General features: G+C 40.0%; 1 protein-coding gene across 3 annotated transcripts in view; it reads right to left on the reverse strand.

The window, feature by feature from the left end:
* Nucleotides 1-13070, reverse strand: part of STXBP5L (syntaxin binding protein 5L) — a 392773-nt gene that overhangs the window by 22909 nt on the left and 356794 nt on the right. For 2 of the 3 annotated variants that reach the window (XM_065413813.1, XM_065413804.1), the window contains one exon: nucleotides 6331-6501. The exons of the other annotated variant lie outside the window; for it this stretch is intronic. In XM_065413813.1, coding sequence (XP_065269885.1) covers nucleotides 6331-6501 — 171 coding nt within the window. The remainder of the gene's footprint in view (nucleotides 1-6330; nucleotides 6502-13070) is intronic. 3 annotated transcript variants of the gene reach the window in all.

Genomic DNA, 13070 nt, shown 5'->3' on the forward strand with positions numbered 1-13070 from the left:
AGAAACTGTGTCCTTGGATTTTTTTATAGCTGTTGGTATTTAAAGGCAAACTGCTAGGTCAGATTTGGACTCAAATTTAGATTTTATCAAAATAAGCTTTTATAAAAATTAGATCAATAGCAACATTTTCTGATGCTTGTGTAACTTCAAAAACAATGTTTAAAAAACAACAAATGTTCTCTTTTAGTGTTTTCATCCCAGACAATGCCTGAAACTCACTAGTCTAGTTTCAATGTCCAATCAGAGAAATGAAAAAGGTGTCTACTCCCATAAATGATGAAACGACATCAACAGTATAAGTTGTGAAATGTGCATTAGGTTTTAAAAATTCTATAATTTTCAATAATCCTAGGTGTCATTTATAACATGAGAAAGGAAGTTTGGTTTTATTTAAAATACATGATTTTTAAATTCAAAGAGTCTCAGTAACTGTTAAAAGGATTGAATTAGAAAATTAAGTGCAGCAATGGAATTTGGCTTTGCTATACCAATAGTTTCTGATACAGTGCAAATAAGTAATAGTTTAATTAACACAAGCAGGAAACAGGTTTATCAAAAGTGTGTGAGAGCATGATTATTCAGAATTAATAATAGGCTATTAACAGCCTGCAAGATTCTCCTCATACTTGTCTTGTTAGAACCAGGTATCAAAGGTTCAACTAGCAAGTTTATTGTTGCAGCTATGAAAATATCACATTTCTGAGAACTGAAAAGCCAAAAGGTACATTGGAAAAACTTGTCAAATTTTAACTGAGAAATTTTAATGTCATGAAGGGTGTATCAGAAATACTGTATCAGATGTCCAGTAACAAATATTGACAAGGACTATCATAGAATATCAGGGTTGGAAGGGACCTCAGGAGGTCATCTAGTCCAACCCCCTGCTCAAAGCAGGACCAATTCCCAACTAAATCATCCCAGCCAGGGCTTTGTCAAGCCGGGCCTTAAAAACCTCCAAGGAAGGAGACTCCACCACCTCCCTAGGTAACGCATTCCAGTGCTTCACCACCCTCCTAGTGAAATAGTGTTTCCTAATATCCAACCTAGACCTCCCCCACTGCAACTTGAGACCATTGCTCCTTGTTCTGTCATCTGCCACCATTGAGAACAGCCGAGTTCCATCCTCTTTGGAACCCCCCTTCAGGTAGTTGAAGGCTGCTATCAAATCCCCCCTCATTCTTCTCTTCTGGAGACTAAACAATCCCAGTTCCCTCAGCCTCTCCTCATAAGTCATGCACTCCAGACCCCTAATCATTTTTGTTGCCCTCCGCTGGACTCTTTCCAATTTTTCCACATCCTTCTTGTAGTGTGGGGCCCAAAACTATCAGATCTATACATTATTATTTTGGAAAAACAGGCTCTGAAGCTGAAATACTAACCATAAGCAATATTTGAAAAGGCATCCCCTTTTGACTCTATTCTGAGCCAAAAGAGGCTTTAAAAAAACTCTACTTATGTCTGAAAAGAGTTTTATTTTAAAGCTTTCAAACCAGCTCTTTTTAGTAAGACAAGAAGGCAAGGGAGAGAGATTTTAATGCAATAATTATAAAGATCAAGTCATAGTCACCATTGCTCTGTCACTACAAGATATTTTAGTTTTGAGTTGTGTTTTTTTAAAGAATCTGTAAAAGCCTACAATTCTTTATGAAGCTGAAGAGTTTGAAACAGCTAAAGAGGAATAAGAAAGAACAATTTTCTTCCCTCTCTCACATGCCAGTCTACTTAACAGGGAGGTTCATGAAAAATGTTTTTCTAGATAAGGAATCCCTTACCCCATGCCAGTTCTTCTTAAATAAAGAGGCAAGTGTTAGCAAGATATTTTCAAGGTGATAGCTGGGGGAAAAAATACACTACTACATACGTTCACATGAAAAACATCAAAGAAACTGCTGGAAATATACAGACTGTTTTTTCATTGTGTTAAAAGGTCAGATCATGGTTATTATTGTAATGTAGTGTGGGAAGAACTGGTTGATTTATTGTTTTAACATATTTCGTGTGGTTAGTCACAGAACTTGATTATCTTTTTCATCAAATCAATGATCATATGGGAGAAACAGCAGGAACTGGAAGGAGAAATTAAAACAACAGATACTATTAGTGCAGTAGGGGTTTCCTTAAAGACACCAAATTACATATAAGAAAGAATCACCCAACTTTACCATGGTAGTATATTTATTACTTCTGAAAATTGCTTAAGTTATTTAGATAGTCATCTGTAAGGACCCACTGATGTTCTACTAAAGCTAATGATACTGGAATAAATAAAATACTACCAAATGTCTCCATTCTGATTTGGAAATACCACAGCTAGATTCACAAAAGGATGTAGGTGCCTAAATGCCACTTTAGGCATCTAAATCCCAGAACCAGGTCGCGGTGGGATTCACAAAATCCCCATTCAGCTACCGCCGAACCCTGGTACCTAAACTCGCTTGGTGCCTACATTTTTGAAGTAGAAGTTCCCTAAGTTTCTGCCTCTGAGCATGTGGACTGTAGCCCTCATACTTGGAGGTTGGCTGCCTAAGCTCCAGTGTGATTCACACGCTGGGTGAAGATAGGCGCTCCTCAGGATAACTCATCTACAGGGCCTGATCTGGTAGGTACGCTCAGACTTTACCTAGTGGATAGGGTCCCTACAGGCAGCAGCCTGGTGTTAGTTCTCCAAGAGGGGCAGGGCTTAGCACACATCCCTCAGCTTAGCACATCCTACGGGTTATCTTAGGGAGGAAGTTGCCTATCATACTGGCTTTTGTGAATCCCATTCTAATGTGCCCATCTCTCCCTACTCATTGTATGGGGAGCCTGAGTGCCTAACCCAGGCTTTGTAAATCTCAGTGATTTTCTAGGCACCTAAAAGTTTGGCATGATAATGCTCAGTGTCGCAGCGCCTAGGTTCCTTTGTGAATCTAGCCCATTTCTCTTTTTGTGAAGTATCAAGTGAACAAAATCTATATTTTATTCGTGTGTGCTCACCTCTTCAGAGCACAGGCAGTCAATTCCTCCAAATTACGTGTGCTGTTTATTGTGGCATAAATTCCTAAATAGTGGATGAAAGATTGACATCCAGTTGTGAAAAGCTTAGCAAAGCTTTTTAATGGCTTGGCCAAATCCGAGCCTCTATTTTGATCAATGTCTGAAATGTAATGAGCTCATCTGGACAGAAAATGTATTCTCAGCATTTTCTTTGCAAAGTCTTTTTTTTTTTTTTTTAAGCTATGACCCTCACAGGGCTCACATCACTTTTGGCAGTAGTATTTAATACAAAACACTACTGAGATGAATAAAAATATGCCAAAACAATGTCTGTGGAAGAATTCTTACATACCAGTCATTTGATGCAGATCAGTTACTAAACTGAAACTCAAAAGAGCTAACACAGTAGCAATCTGTTAAATGTTTAACCTAGTTAAATGGAAATAACATCCTAGGTTTATTTCAAAATAAGGATTATTAAAAAAATTCCATCGCATTATTAATATGAGAATGTAAAGTACAAGAAGGCTGTTCTTTTTTAGTGTATATATACTCTAGCTTGTACGCATGTGTGTGTGTGTGTGTGTATATATATATATATATATATATAAACACACATCATATTACATATTAATAGACTATACCCTGACCAACTATTCTGCTGTTAACTGTGACAGAAAATAGGCTGTTAAAGTCAATTCAGTGACATTAGTGAGAGGTGAAGTACCATTTCACTGACATCACTGATACCTTTAAGTATTCTTTTGCTGACATTCAGGAAAGCTAGACTACCCTTTCAGTGACAAGAGAAAGCTAAATCATTACCTGTGGAAAGTTTTAAAACTTTTACCATCTCTGCAAAGTGCTTTGAGATCTACAGATAAAAAGTGCTACCTACGAGCTCCATATTAATTAATTATTATAATATATATTATATTATTATAATATTAATTATTATTAGCCATAACTAACCTGAAGAGAACCCAGGTTAATTCATGAGTGAAGTCTGCTGTTATTCATAAGCCATTTACAATGACTTCATTAGAGCTCTCTAAGTCTATCTTGGTACTGTACTCACTCCTGAACTATCTATTAGTCTGTATTTACATTTGAGCTTATAAAGGGCATATTCTTTGAACGAGTTATTTCCTTTGACAGGGAACTGGAAGATCACACTTTTTCTATGTGCTGTGGAGAGACTGTAGTGTGATTTCATGGGGTTTTTTAGAGATCAGGATTTCTGGGTTCCCCCTTCAGTGACTCTACATCACATTAAATTTTTCTCTAAATGTAGTTCCTTTGGAAGTGATCAGTGTTGCCCCTTAAATCAGCTGGATGGAGTTCCTCGAGAAGAATGCAGTGTGCTTTCTCTGCACAGTGTGCTGCGTCCACCAACCTGTCTCCCGCCAGCCCATGAGTTTGGGACTTGCACTCTAATCCCTAGCAGGTCACCATCTTGGGATAATGGTTCATGGGATAATTTAATGGGATAATGACATGATTCATGAGTTCATTTCCATACTGTCAGCTTCAGTAGATCCTACAGTGATCTCTTCTGTCTTGCTGTGGTGTGATCTCAAACAGTCATGGAGAAAAGGATCAGCAGTGATTCCTCTATTTGATCACATCCTAATTAATAAACTCTGAAGATCTAGCTATCAGAAATACTAATGAAGGGGGCTCTGATGTTCTATCCATTTCCTGTATGTAGAGGGATCTTTTTACATCTGGGAGCAAAGGTATTTTCTACAGTTTGTATTTAAAAGGTGCATCAACAGGCTCTATGGGTGAGATCATCACTCTCACACTGTCCCCCTTACAACGGGTGAAAGGACTGAGGCTCGATAAAGGGGCTCTAAGAGCTCTCCTTCTGACTCTGGGAGAATTACCCTGGTGCAGGCATTGCTGAACACAGGCAAAAGGCCATCTTCCAATGATCTCCTTGCAAGCCATGGTGTGGCGGGCATACTGGAGGTGATGCTGGGGACAGAAGGGGCATGTCGCTGGTGGGACTGCAGCACTGCAGAGACCAGGGAGTGCTATGGCCCAGAGGGTAGCCCTGGGAAGTGTCGTTACTTAAGCAGATTGGAAATTGTGTGGCAGCCTCACTTAAGTTAAAAATTGAATTTGTAATAAGTGAAATATTAAAATGAATAAGACTAAAGTAGAAGAGCCCCTGTACTGTTTATTTTGCTATTACATTTTTTTCAGTTGCTGACTGCCAAAGCATTTTGTACGGACAACACATTGTTGCATTGTACAAGCTGTGGAGGGTGTGGGGGAAGTTGCAGGCTTGGTGGGTGAGGGATAATTGGGAGTGACAGCATCTCACAAGGCACAGGAGGTGTTTTGAGGTTATGGGAAAAGCACATTAGCTGGATGCTTCTGTTAAAATGATGGGCACCGAAATAGTTAGCAATGCTGACATTTAAATGGGCATATTTGAAGTTTCGCACTTAACCCACTGACATGAATGGGACAGTTTACACTCCTCAGAACTGTGGTTTGAATGTGTCTGCACACTCAGGTAGACAACATTGCATGGCTTATACTTAGTTCAAAATTTGGAGGCTGTATTCACAAACATAAGTGCTCAAAACAAATTATTTTAAAGGAAGTTTTGATTCTGAACCACAATTCTCCAGCAAGGGGTAAATCCCATGGCCAGGGAATTGCAGAATTTACAGCCCTTAATTATATTTAATACCAAAGAATAATACAATGTGTGAGCAAAGGTTAAACTCTCAGTCTTATAAATATAGTTCTCATTTTTCAGACTATTACTCGTGAATAAACAGGGATCAGAATACACCTCTACCCCGAAATAACACGACCCGATATAACATGAATTCGGATATAACGCGGTAAAGCAGTGCTCCGGGGGCGGGACTGCGCACTCCGGCAGATCAAAGCAAGTTCGATATAACGCAGTTTCACCTATAACACGGTAAGATTTTTGGGCTCCCGAGGACAGCGTTATATCGGGGTAGAGGTGTATTTTAAGCTTTTGAGGTCACTGGCTGTCAGAATTATTGTACATAAATTCTGATGAACAATCATTTTTCTGGAGCAAAGCTTCCAGGCTCAAAAAGAAGGTGGGAGGACTGTGAGAGTTTCAGGAAGTTTGGTATACCACATCTCTAGGTAGCACAAAAGTCAGCAGCAGGCTGGCTGGTTAGTAACAACACTAAAACATAGGGATCATTCTAATTCTAAACAATTAAATGAAGACAGCAGTTTAGAGAAGTGACTAGGACAGGGATCATGCTAAATAGCGTGTAACCAGTTTGCTTTCACATCTTGTGGAAAAGTGAAACTAACACATACCTAATGAAAACGCTCATTGGCACTCACCTTCTGTTGTGACTGGAAGGGATATCTCCATGCAAGCCGCAGACTGTGCTTTTCTAAATGGGGGCCTCCCAGGCCCTCGGCGATTTGATTTTGTAACATCTGCGCTAGAGAGCCGTTTTCCAGAGCTGCAAGTCTGGGAGGTTGGGCTTGTACAGTGCCCGTTTAAATGATCTGCAAAAAGAACGACAAGGTCCAAGGTAAAGAGGCAGCTTCCAATATTCAGAATGCAAGGGAGGTAAATGGTGATACTTGAGAATAATTTAAGATGAAACTTCCCACAGAACTGTATATTTGTTCTGTAAGTACAGTATAGATTTGTAGGAACGACTTACCATTTCCTTAGCAGTGTAAATATTTTATAAATATAAAGAGGTGTGTACAACTGAAGCCTTCTGGGCTGAGTCTTCCCTCACATCACGTTCACAATGGTGTAACTCCACTGACTTCACTGATAGGCAAGAGGAAAATCTGACCCACTGTTTCTAGATGGGATGTTACTGTACATGCTAGTTATACATATTGGAGACCCTGGGTCCCTAGGTCTTCTCTTGACCTACATATATAGACACTTAAGTTATGGGCAGTAATGCTTAAGGTCAGCTTTTGTATTGCATCTTATAAGCATATACAGCATGATTTTGAAAACCATCCTTCCTTTTTTCCTCCCATAAAAATGTAAGTGTAACTAATTATGGGTGGAGTTTACTGTAAGAGCAAATTATTGCAGATAGACATCTAACTGCCAGATATGCAGATGCAGTGTAGCATATGCCTAACTGTCATTCTTTGGGGACATTAAAAAACAGGCCATAGTATCTCTGAGTGTTGTATTACATTCTCTTTATACTCCATTCTATTTATATTACATGTATTTATTTTACTGGTGGACTACAGCATATATCATCTTAAGGTAACATACTCTTTCCCTAACTTACACATGACAGTCTATCTAATAAGAATAGGAGATCAATTGCTGAATGCAATTTTTCTCCTGCAATGTAAGGATCTGAATTCAAATACACAATCTTGAAAGTATTGTGATGGAGGTACTTAAGTGCAAAAGAATGCTGACCATTTTAAAATAAAAATAGAACTGGCAATTCCTGTAGCTGAATCTTACAATGGAGCACAAGAGCTGAATGAATAATTCACAACGAATAACTGATTTGTGAAATCCCACCTTTGTTCCCTATTTGTGAATAAGCAAATCACAACATTTTTAAATTGACATGTTATTTAAAACCAGTCTTGATTTTTATTTTTTTTGGTGGTGAATGATTCTTGGTCTGCAGATCATTCAGATTTACTATCAGATATATTGTCTGCAATTTGCTCTGTAACTTATGTAAACAATAAACACAACAAAAATGTAGAACTATGCAAATATGCATGATATTTGTCATTCACAACAATACCAATAAGTATCATGCCCATATAAGTAGCTTTCCCAGACCTGAAGAAGAGCTCTGTATAAACTGGGAAGCTTGTTTCTTTCACCAACAGAAATTGGTTCAATAAAAGATAATACCTCACCCACCTTGCCTCCCATATATGTAACAGAACTGGACCATCTGCCTTTATTTAGATCTTAGATTATTTATATCTTTACAATCAGATCATGCAAAACCATGCTCTGAAGTATTCCTAGCCTGTATTTGCCAGATGCTAGGAATGGGCCGTTGTCATAAACATACAGCTAAGGGGAACATAAAATCCCTCCTGAGCAGCTGTACTGAATCTTTACCTGTAAGGGGTTAAGAAGCTCAAATAACCTGGTTGGCACCTGACGAAAAGGACCAATAAGGAAAGAAGATACTTTCAAATCTGGAGGGGGAGGGAATTGTTGGTGCTCTCTTTGTTGTTCCGTCTCTGGACGGAGAGAGAGAGACCAGGCAGGAAAAAACATCTCCTGAAAACATACCTGAAATGAACCATCTAAGATTACAAAAATTGTAAGTGAGGGCAAGGAAATGCGTTAGATTATCTTTTGTTTTAGCTTGTGAATTTTCCCTATGCTAAGAGGGAGTTTTATTCCTGTTTTTTGTAACTTTGAAGCTGAGCCTAGGGGGGAATCCTCTGTGTTTTAAATCTTTTTATTACTCTGTAAAGTTACCTTCCATCCTGATTTTTGCAGGTGTGATTCTTTTACTTTTTCTTTAAATAAAGTTCTTTCTTTAAGAACCTGATTGATTTTCAGTGTCCTAGAGACAAAGAGTCTGGTCGGTACTCACATTATTCTCAAGCCTCCCCAGGAAAGGGGGTTAAGGGGCTTGGGGGAATATTTTGGGGAACTAGGGACTCCAAGTGACCCCTTTCCTGAATTTTTGTCTAAATCACTTGGCGGTGGCAGCAATACCATCCAAGGACAAAGAAAGGATTTATGCCTTGGGGAAGTTTCTAACCTAAGCTGGTAGAAATAAGCTTAGGGGGTCTTTCATGTGGGTCCCCACATCTGTACCCCAGAGTTCAGAGTGGGAAGGGAAACCTGACAGCTGCAGGGGATGGATCAGTTGATGATTACCTGTTCTGTTCATTCCCTCTGAAGCACCTGGCATTGGCCACTGTCAGAAGAAAGGATACTGGGCTAGATGGACCCTTGATCTGACCCAGAATGGCTGTTCTTATCTCTAAATTTTGTATAAAAACCTCACATTCCATTACTTCTCTCAGTACCAAAGTTTCACAATATCTAAGAAAATGATAAATTTTAAAATACCAAGATAAGATTATTTCAATATTACACAAACATACTAATTTAAAAGAACACTAAAAAGGTTGCAGAGTCAAGCACTCAAAAGTTAGGAAATGCCAGAATTAAGATTGTCTGTGCCACCTCAATTCAGCCCCCTAACATACAGCCTTTAATTAACATATATTAATTGTCACAAACAATTTTCCCCAAAGGACTCCTGCCTCACTCAGTGCACAGAATGTACCATGTTCACTTAGTAAGCAAGCTATTCAATATTTTGTTTTCTCCTCATTGTTCAGTGTGTGGCCCCAGGTCTTATTTACGGCATACTATTCAAACCCTCATCTGAAGACAGAATTATTAATATCCTCATAGGCTTTTCTGTATGCTCAACATTATAGAATCTGTGTGCATCACAAATATTAATTCATTTATTGTCACAATATCCATGTGAGACAAGGAGGTAGTACTATCCCCATTTTACAGATGGTGAGGCAGAGAGAGATTAAGGTCAAAAGTATTCAATAATTTTGTGTGTACTTGGTTTTTCAGAGTAGAATTATATAGAACTTTATATATTCAAGCATGGCTCCCCCTGACTTCAGCTGCAGAAGTGAGTGGAGCTGGGCAAAATTTTGTCAGCAAATAGTAAATTCACCAAAAAAGCATTTTCTCTTCCGTCCATTTTCCCCAAACTTGACCACTTCTACCCTGTCCCCTCCAGCCTGTCCCTGTCTGAGTCCTGTCTCTTCCCCACATCTGGCTCCTTATCCCAGTCCCACTCTCCACTCCTGAGGCTTCTCATCCCAGTCCCAGTCTCCTTGCTCAGCCAGGCTCAGTACCCTGCTCCCAACTGCTGGCCCACTCTGTATCTCCCCTCTTCCCAGGCACTAGTTCCCAGTCCCAATCTCCCTCCTAGTGCTCCTCATCCAACCTCAGTCGCCCACCTCCACCCCTGGACTCCTCGTCTCAGTATCTTGGCCCAGTCAGTCCTAGTTCTGCCCCCGCACACCACTTGTCAGATTTGTCTCTCCTCCCATTTGTCCCTGTACTCCACCCTGCACTGCTTCCTAGTCCCAGTTTCCTTGTTCAGCCAGTCCCAGGCTCTCCCCTAACTCGTTGGCCAATCTCAGTGTCCCCCCAGCAAACTAGCTCCCAGTTGTGCCCCCATTTCCTCACTGGCTCCTACTTCCAGTCTTGCCCTCTCTACAGCTCCCAGTCTCAGCCTTCTGGTCCAATTAATCCCAGCCGGTTCTCTATCCCAGTCTCCTTGCCCAGCCAAGCTCAGTTTCCTCCCTCCAACTCCCAGTCACAATTACTCTCCCCCAACTTCCAGTCCAAGTCTTATCAGGGTCCTTATCCCAATCTATTCCTTTCCTTCCCCTCGGTCTTGCATTCAAATCAGACGGCTTCCTCCTCCTTCTCACTGTCTGGGAGTCAGCCAGAGGGTCACTGATAACACAGGAGAGACAGTTTCCTTTCTCTCAGTTCCAGTGCCCATCCCCATCCCATCCCAGAGCAGCCATTACAAGGAAAGTCCAGCCTCAACCCTGCAGCCCTGTTGTTTTGTGAGGATGGTGCATGAGCAGTCCAGTCACACACAGGAGCTGTGACAGGATGGAGCACGCTCAGTGAGGAAAGAATCTTTTATGAATTTAGCTGTTAAGCTCTTGCAAGTCTGAGTATGTGCAAACTGCAATTTTTCAAAAAATTATAACTTGGCCAAATTTGGGCAGATTTTCACAGGGCTGGCAAAAGGCACATTCCTGACACAAAGGCCACATCTCTGCCAAATTTCTACTCCAAAGCATGGGGGCTCTAGAGTTTCCCAAAGAAAAGGTCTCAAGAATTTTTGAACATGGGCAAGACAATATATTTTTCTCTAGCTTCATTCTTGGAAACAGCTGGACTGAGGCACACATCCAGAATGGAAAATTTCAGCCCAAACAGTTAAAGTTTAGCAAAGTTAAAAGCAATTGAAATTTGCGTCTTATAATGGGAAGTGTTGGACAACCTTTATAGCTGGCAGTGCTACCAGCTCCACCTATAATTATCTAATTAGTTAATAAGATGTTCTACAGTATGGAATATAATTTGACCTGCTTAGCTGAAAGTTGACTAAAATGTGGTAAGCCCCAAGTTTTCTTCAAATGATTCTGCTGAAGTTGGCGGTGGGGAAAAAAGGGGATATAAAGTTCTCTGCCACAAAAAAACAGAGCATTCAGCCCCCAGAATCCACAGATCTTAGAAGGTTGCACTATGTCCTGAGCTCCTAACACAGCTGCACCATAACGCACAGCTTTCTGTCTTCAAACTTTAGTTTGCGTAAAGGAGTTTTGGCATGATAGCTCATTATCTCCAAGGGGATCTTAGGAAAGGGTGAGGAATGTATCAGAGTAAAATGAGTCAAATTCTACAGAAGCGTCAATAGTATTTCAAAGACCCTTTTCCTGTGTTTTCTATAGAATGGATAACATTTCTCTATGCTTGTGATTTTACTTAATATGTCAAACTTTAATAGACTTTCCCCTCTCTCATAATATGCTTCTTAGTCTCAATTTGTATTCGGGGCCTAAAGGAGTTAAGTGCCCACATTCCACTAAAAATCCATGGAAGTTGTGAGACTAACAAACATTGAATCTATCTCCCCTTGTAAGTATTCTCACACTTCTTATCAAACTGTCTGTACTGGGCTATCTTGATTATCACTTCAAAAGTTTTTTTCTCTTACTTAATTGGCCTCTCAGAGTTGGTAAGACAACTCCCACCTGTTCATGCTCTCTGTATGTGTGTATATATATCTCCTCAATATATGTTCCACTCTATATGCATCCGAAGAAGTGGGCTGTAGCCCACAAAAGCTTATGCTCTAATAAATTTGTTAGTCTCTAAAGTGCCACAAGTACTCCTGTTCTTTTTGCGGATACAGACTAACACGGCTGCTACTCTGAAACCTTCTATAGTACAGTTTGAAAATTAACTTGATATAATATGATCTCAAAGAGTAATGCAGATAGGTGGCCAGATTCAACACTGTTCCTCTAGTTTTATGCAGATTTAACTGCCCTGATTTCAGTAACGAATGATCTAGAAGTACATGAGGTCTATTGGAAATAAAATGTTAATGGTAGGAATTAATGTGCCACAGAATCATCTCAAAAGGGATTGCCTGTGAAGAAGGAAACAAATTGGATGTCACTAATTTCTCCTCTGTGGGTTCAAAAAACTGTCATAAAGTACAATTTCACTATGTCCTTCAGGTAGCTGTCCTACAGTATAGGTGCTATATGATGTGGCATCACAGTACAATATAGTATGTCCCAGATAAAAACTGCTTGTTTTCCCACAGTTTAATTTTTGTTGGCAGTTGGGCCCAGAACCATAAAAAGACTTAGGCATTTTGATGCTGAACTTTGCAATGCCTAACTTTTAGGCATGTCAAAAATCACGGGAACAACAATGGGATCCAGAAAGCCGGAGTTAGGCACCCACGGTTCCGATACAATGAATGGGGAGAGAGAGGTGCCTAAGAATAGGATTTGGCCCTTGATCTGCAAAAAGGAGAGTTTCACTGGACGGGAGGATAGGAGCATCAGATGAAATGTCAGGCATCTCAAAGCTTCGAATCTGTGAGGTGCTTAAGGAGTCACAAAGAACTTGATAGATTTAGATACTTAAGTGACTAAGAAGAAGCATGTGCCTCAAGAAAAGAAACAAAGAATACAAAGCCAGCGTTTATTTTCCAAACCAGCTCAGGTTTGTGCTACAGGTAAGATCTTTGTCGCTCAGTTTCATCTACCCATTTAGGTAGCTTTGAGTATGGAATACAAGTAATGTCCTGTAATGGTCACATGAACTTTGTCTATTTTTATCAGCAAATATTTGAGACAGAGTCAAATTCAACCCTGGTGTAACTCCACTGAAGTTATACCAGAGATGAATTTGGTCACTTTTATGTAGACCTACCCGTAGAGATCATCTGAAGAAACCACAGGAACATGACTTCCATCACTGGTCTCAGGATTCAAGACCTCAAGGTAGGACATTT

This window comes from Emys orbicularis, chromosome 1, assembly GCF_028017835.1.
Source record: "Emys orbicularis isolate rEmyOrb1 chromosome 1, rEmyOrb1.hap1, whole genome shotgun sequence".
NCBI lineage: Eukaryota > Metazoa > Chordata > Testudines > Emydidae > Emys > Emys orbicularis.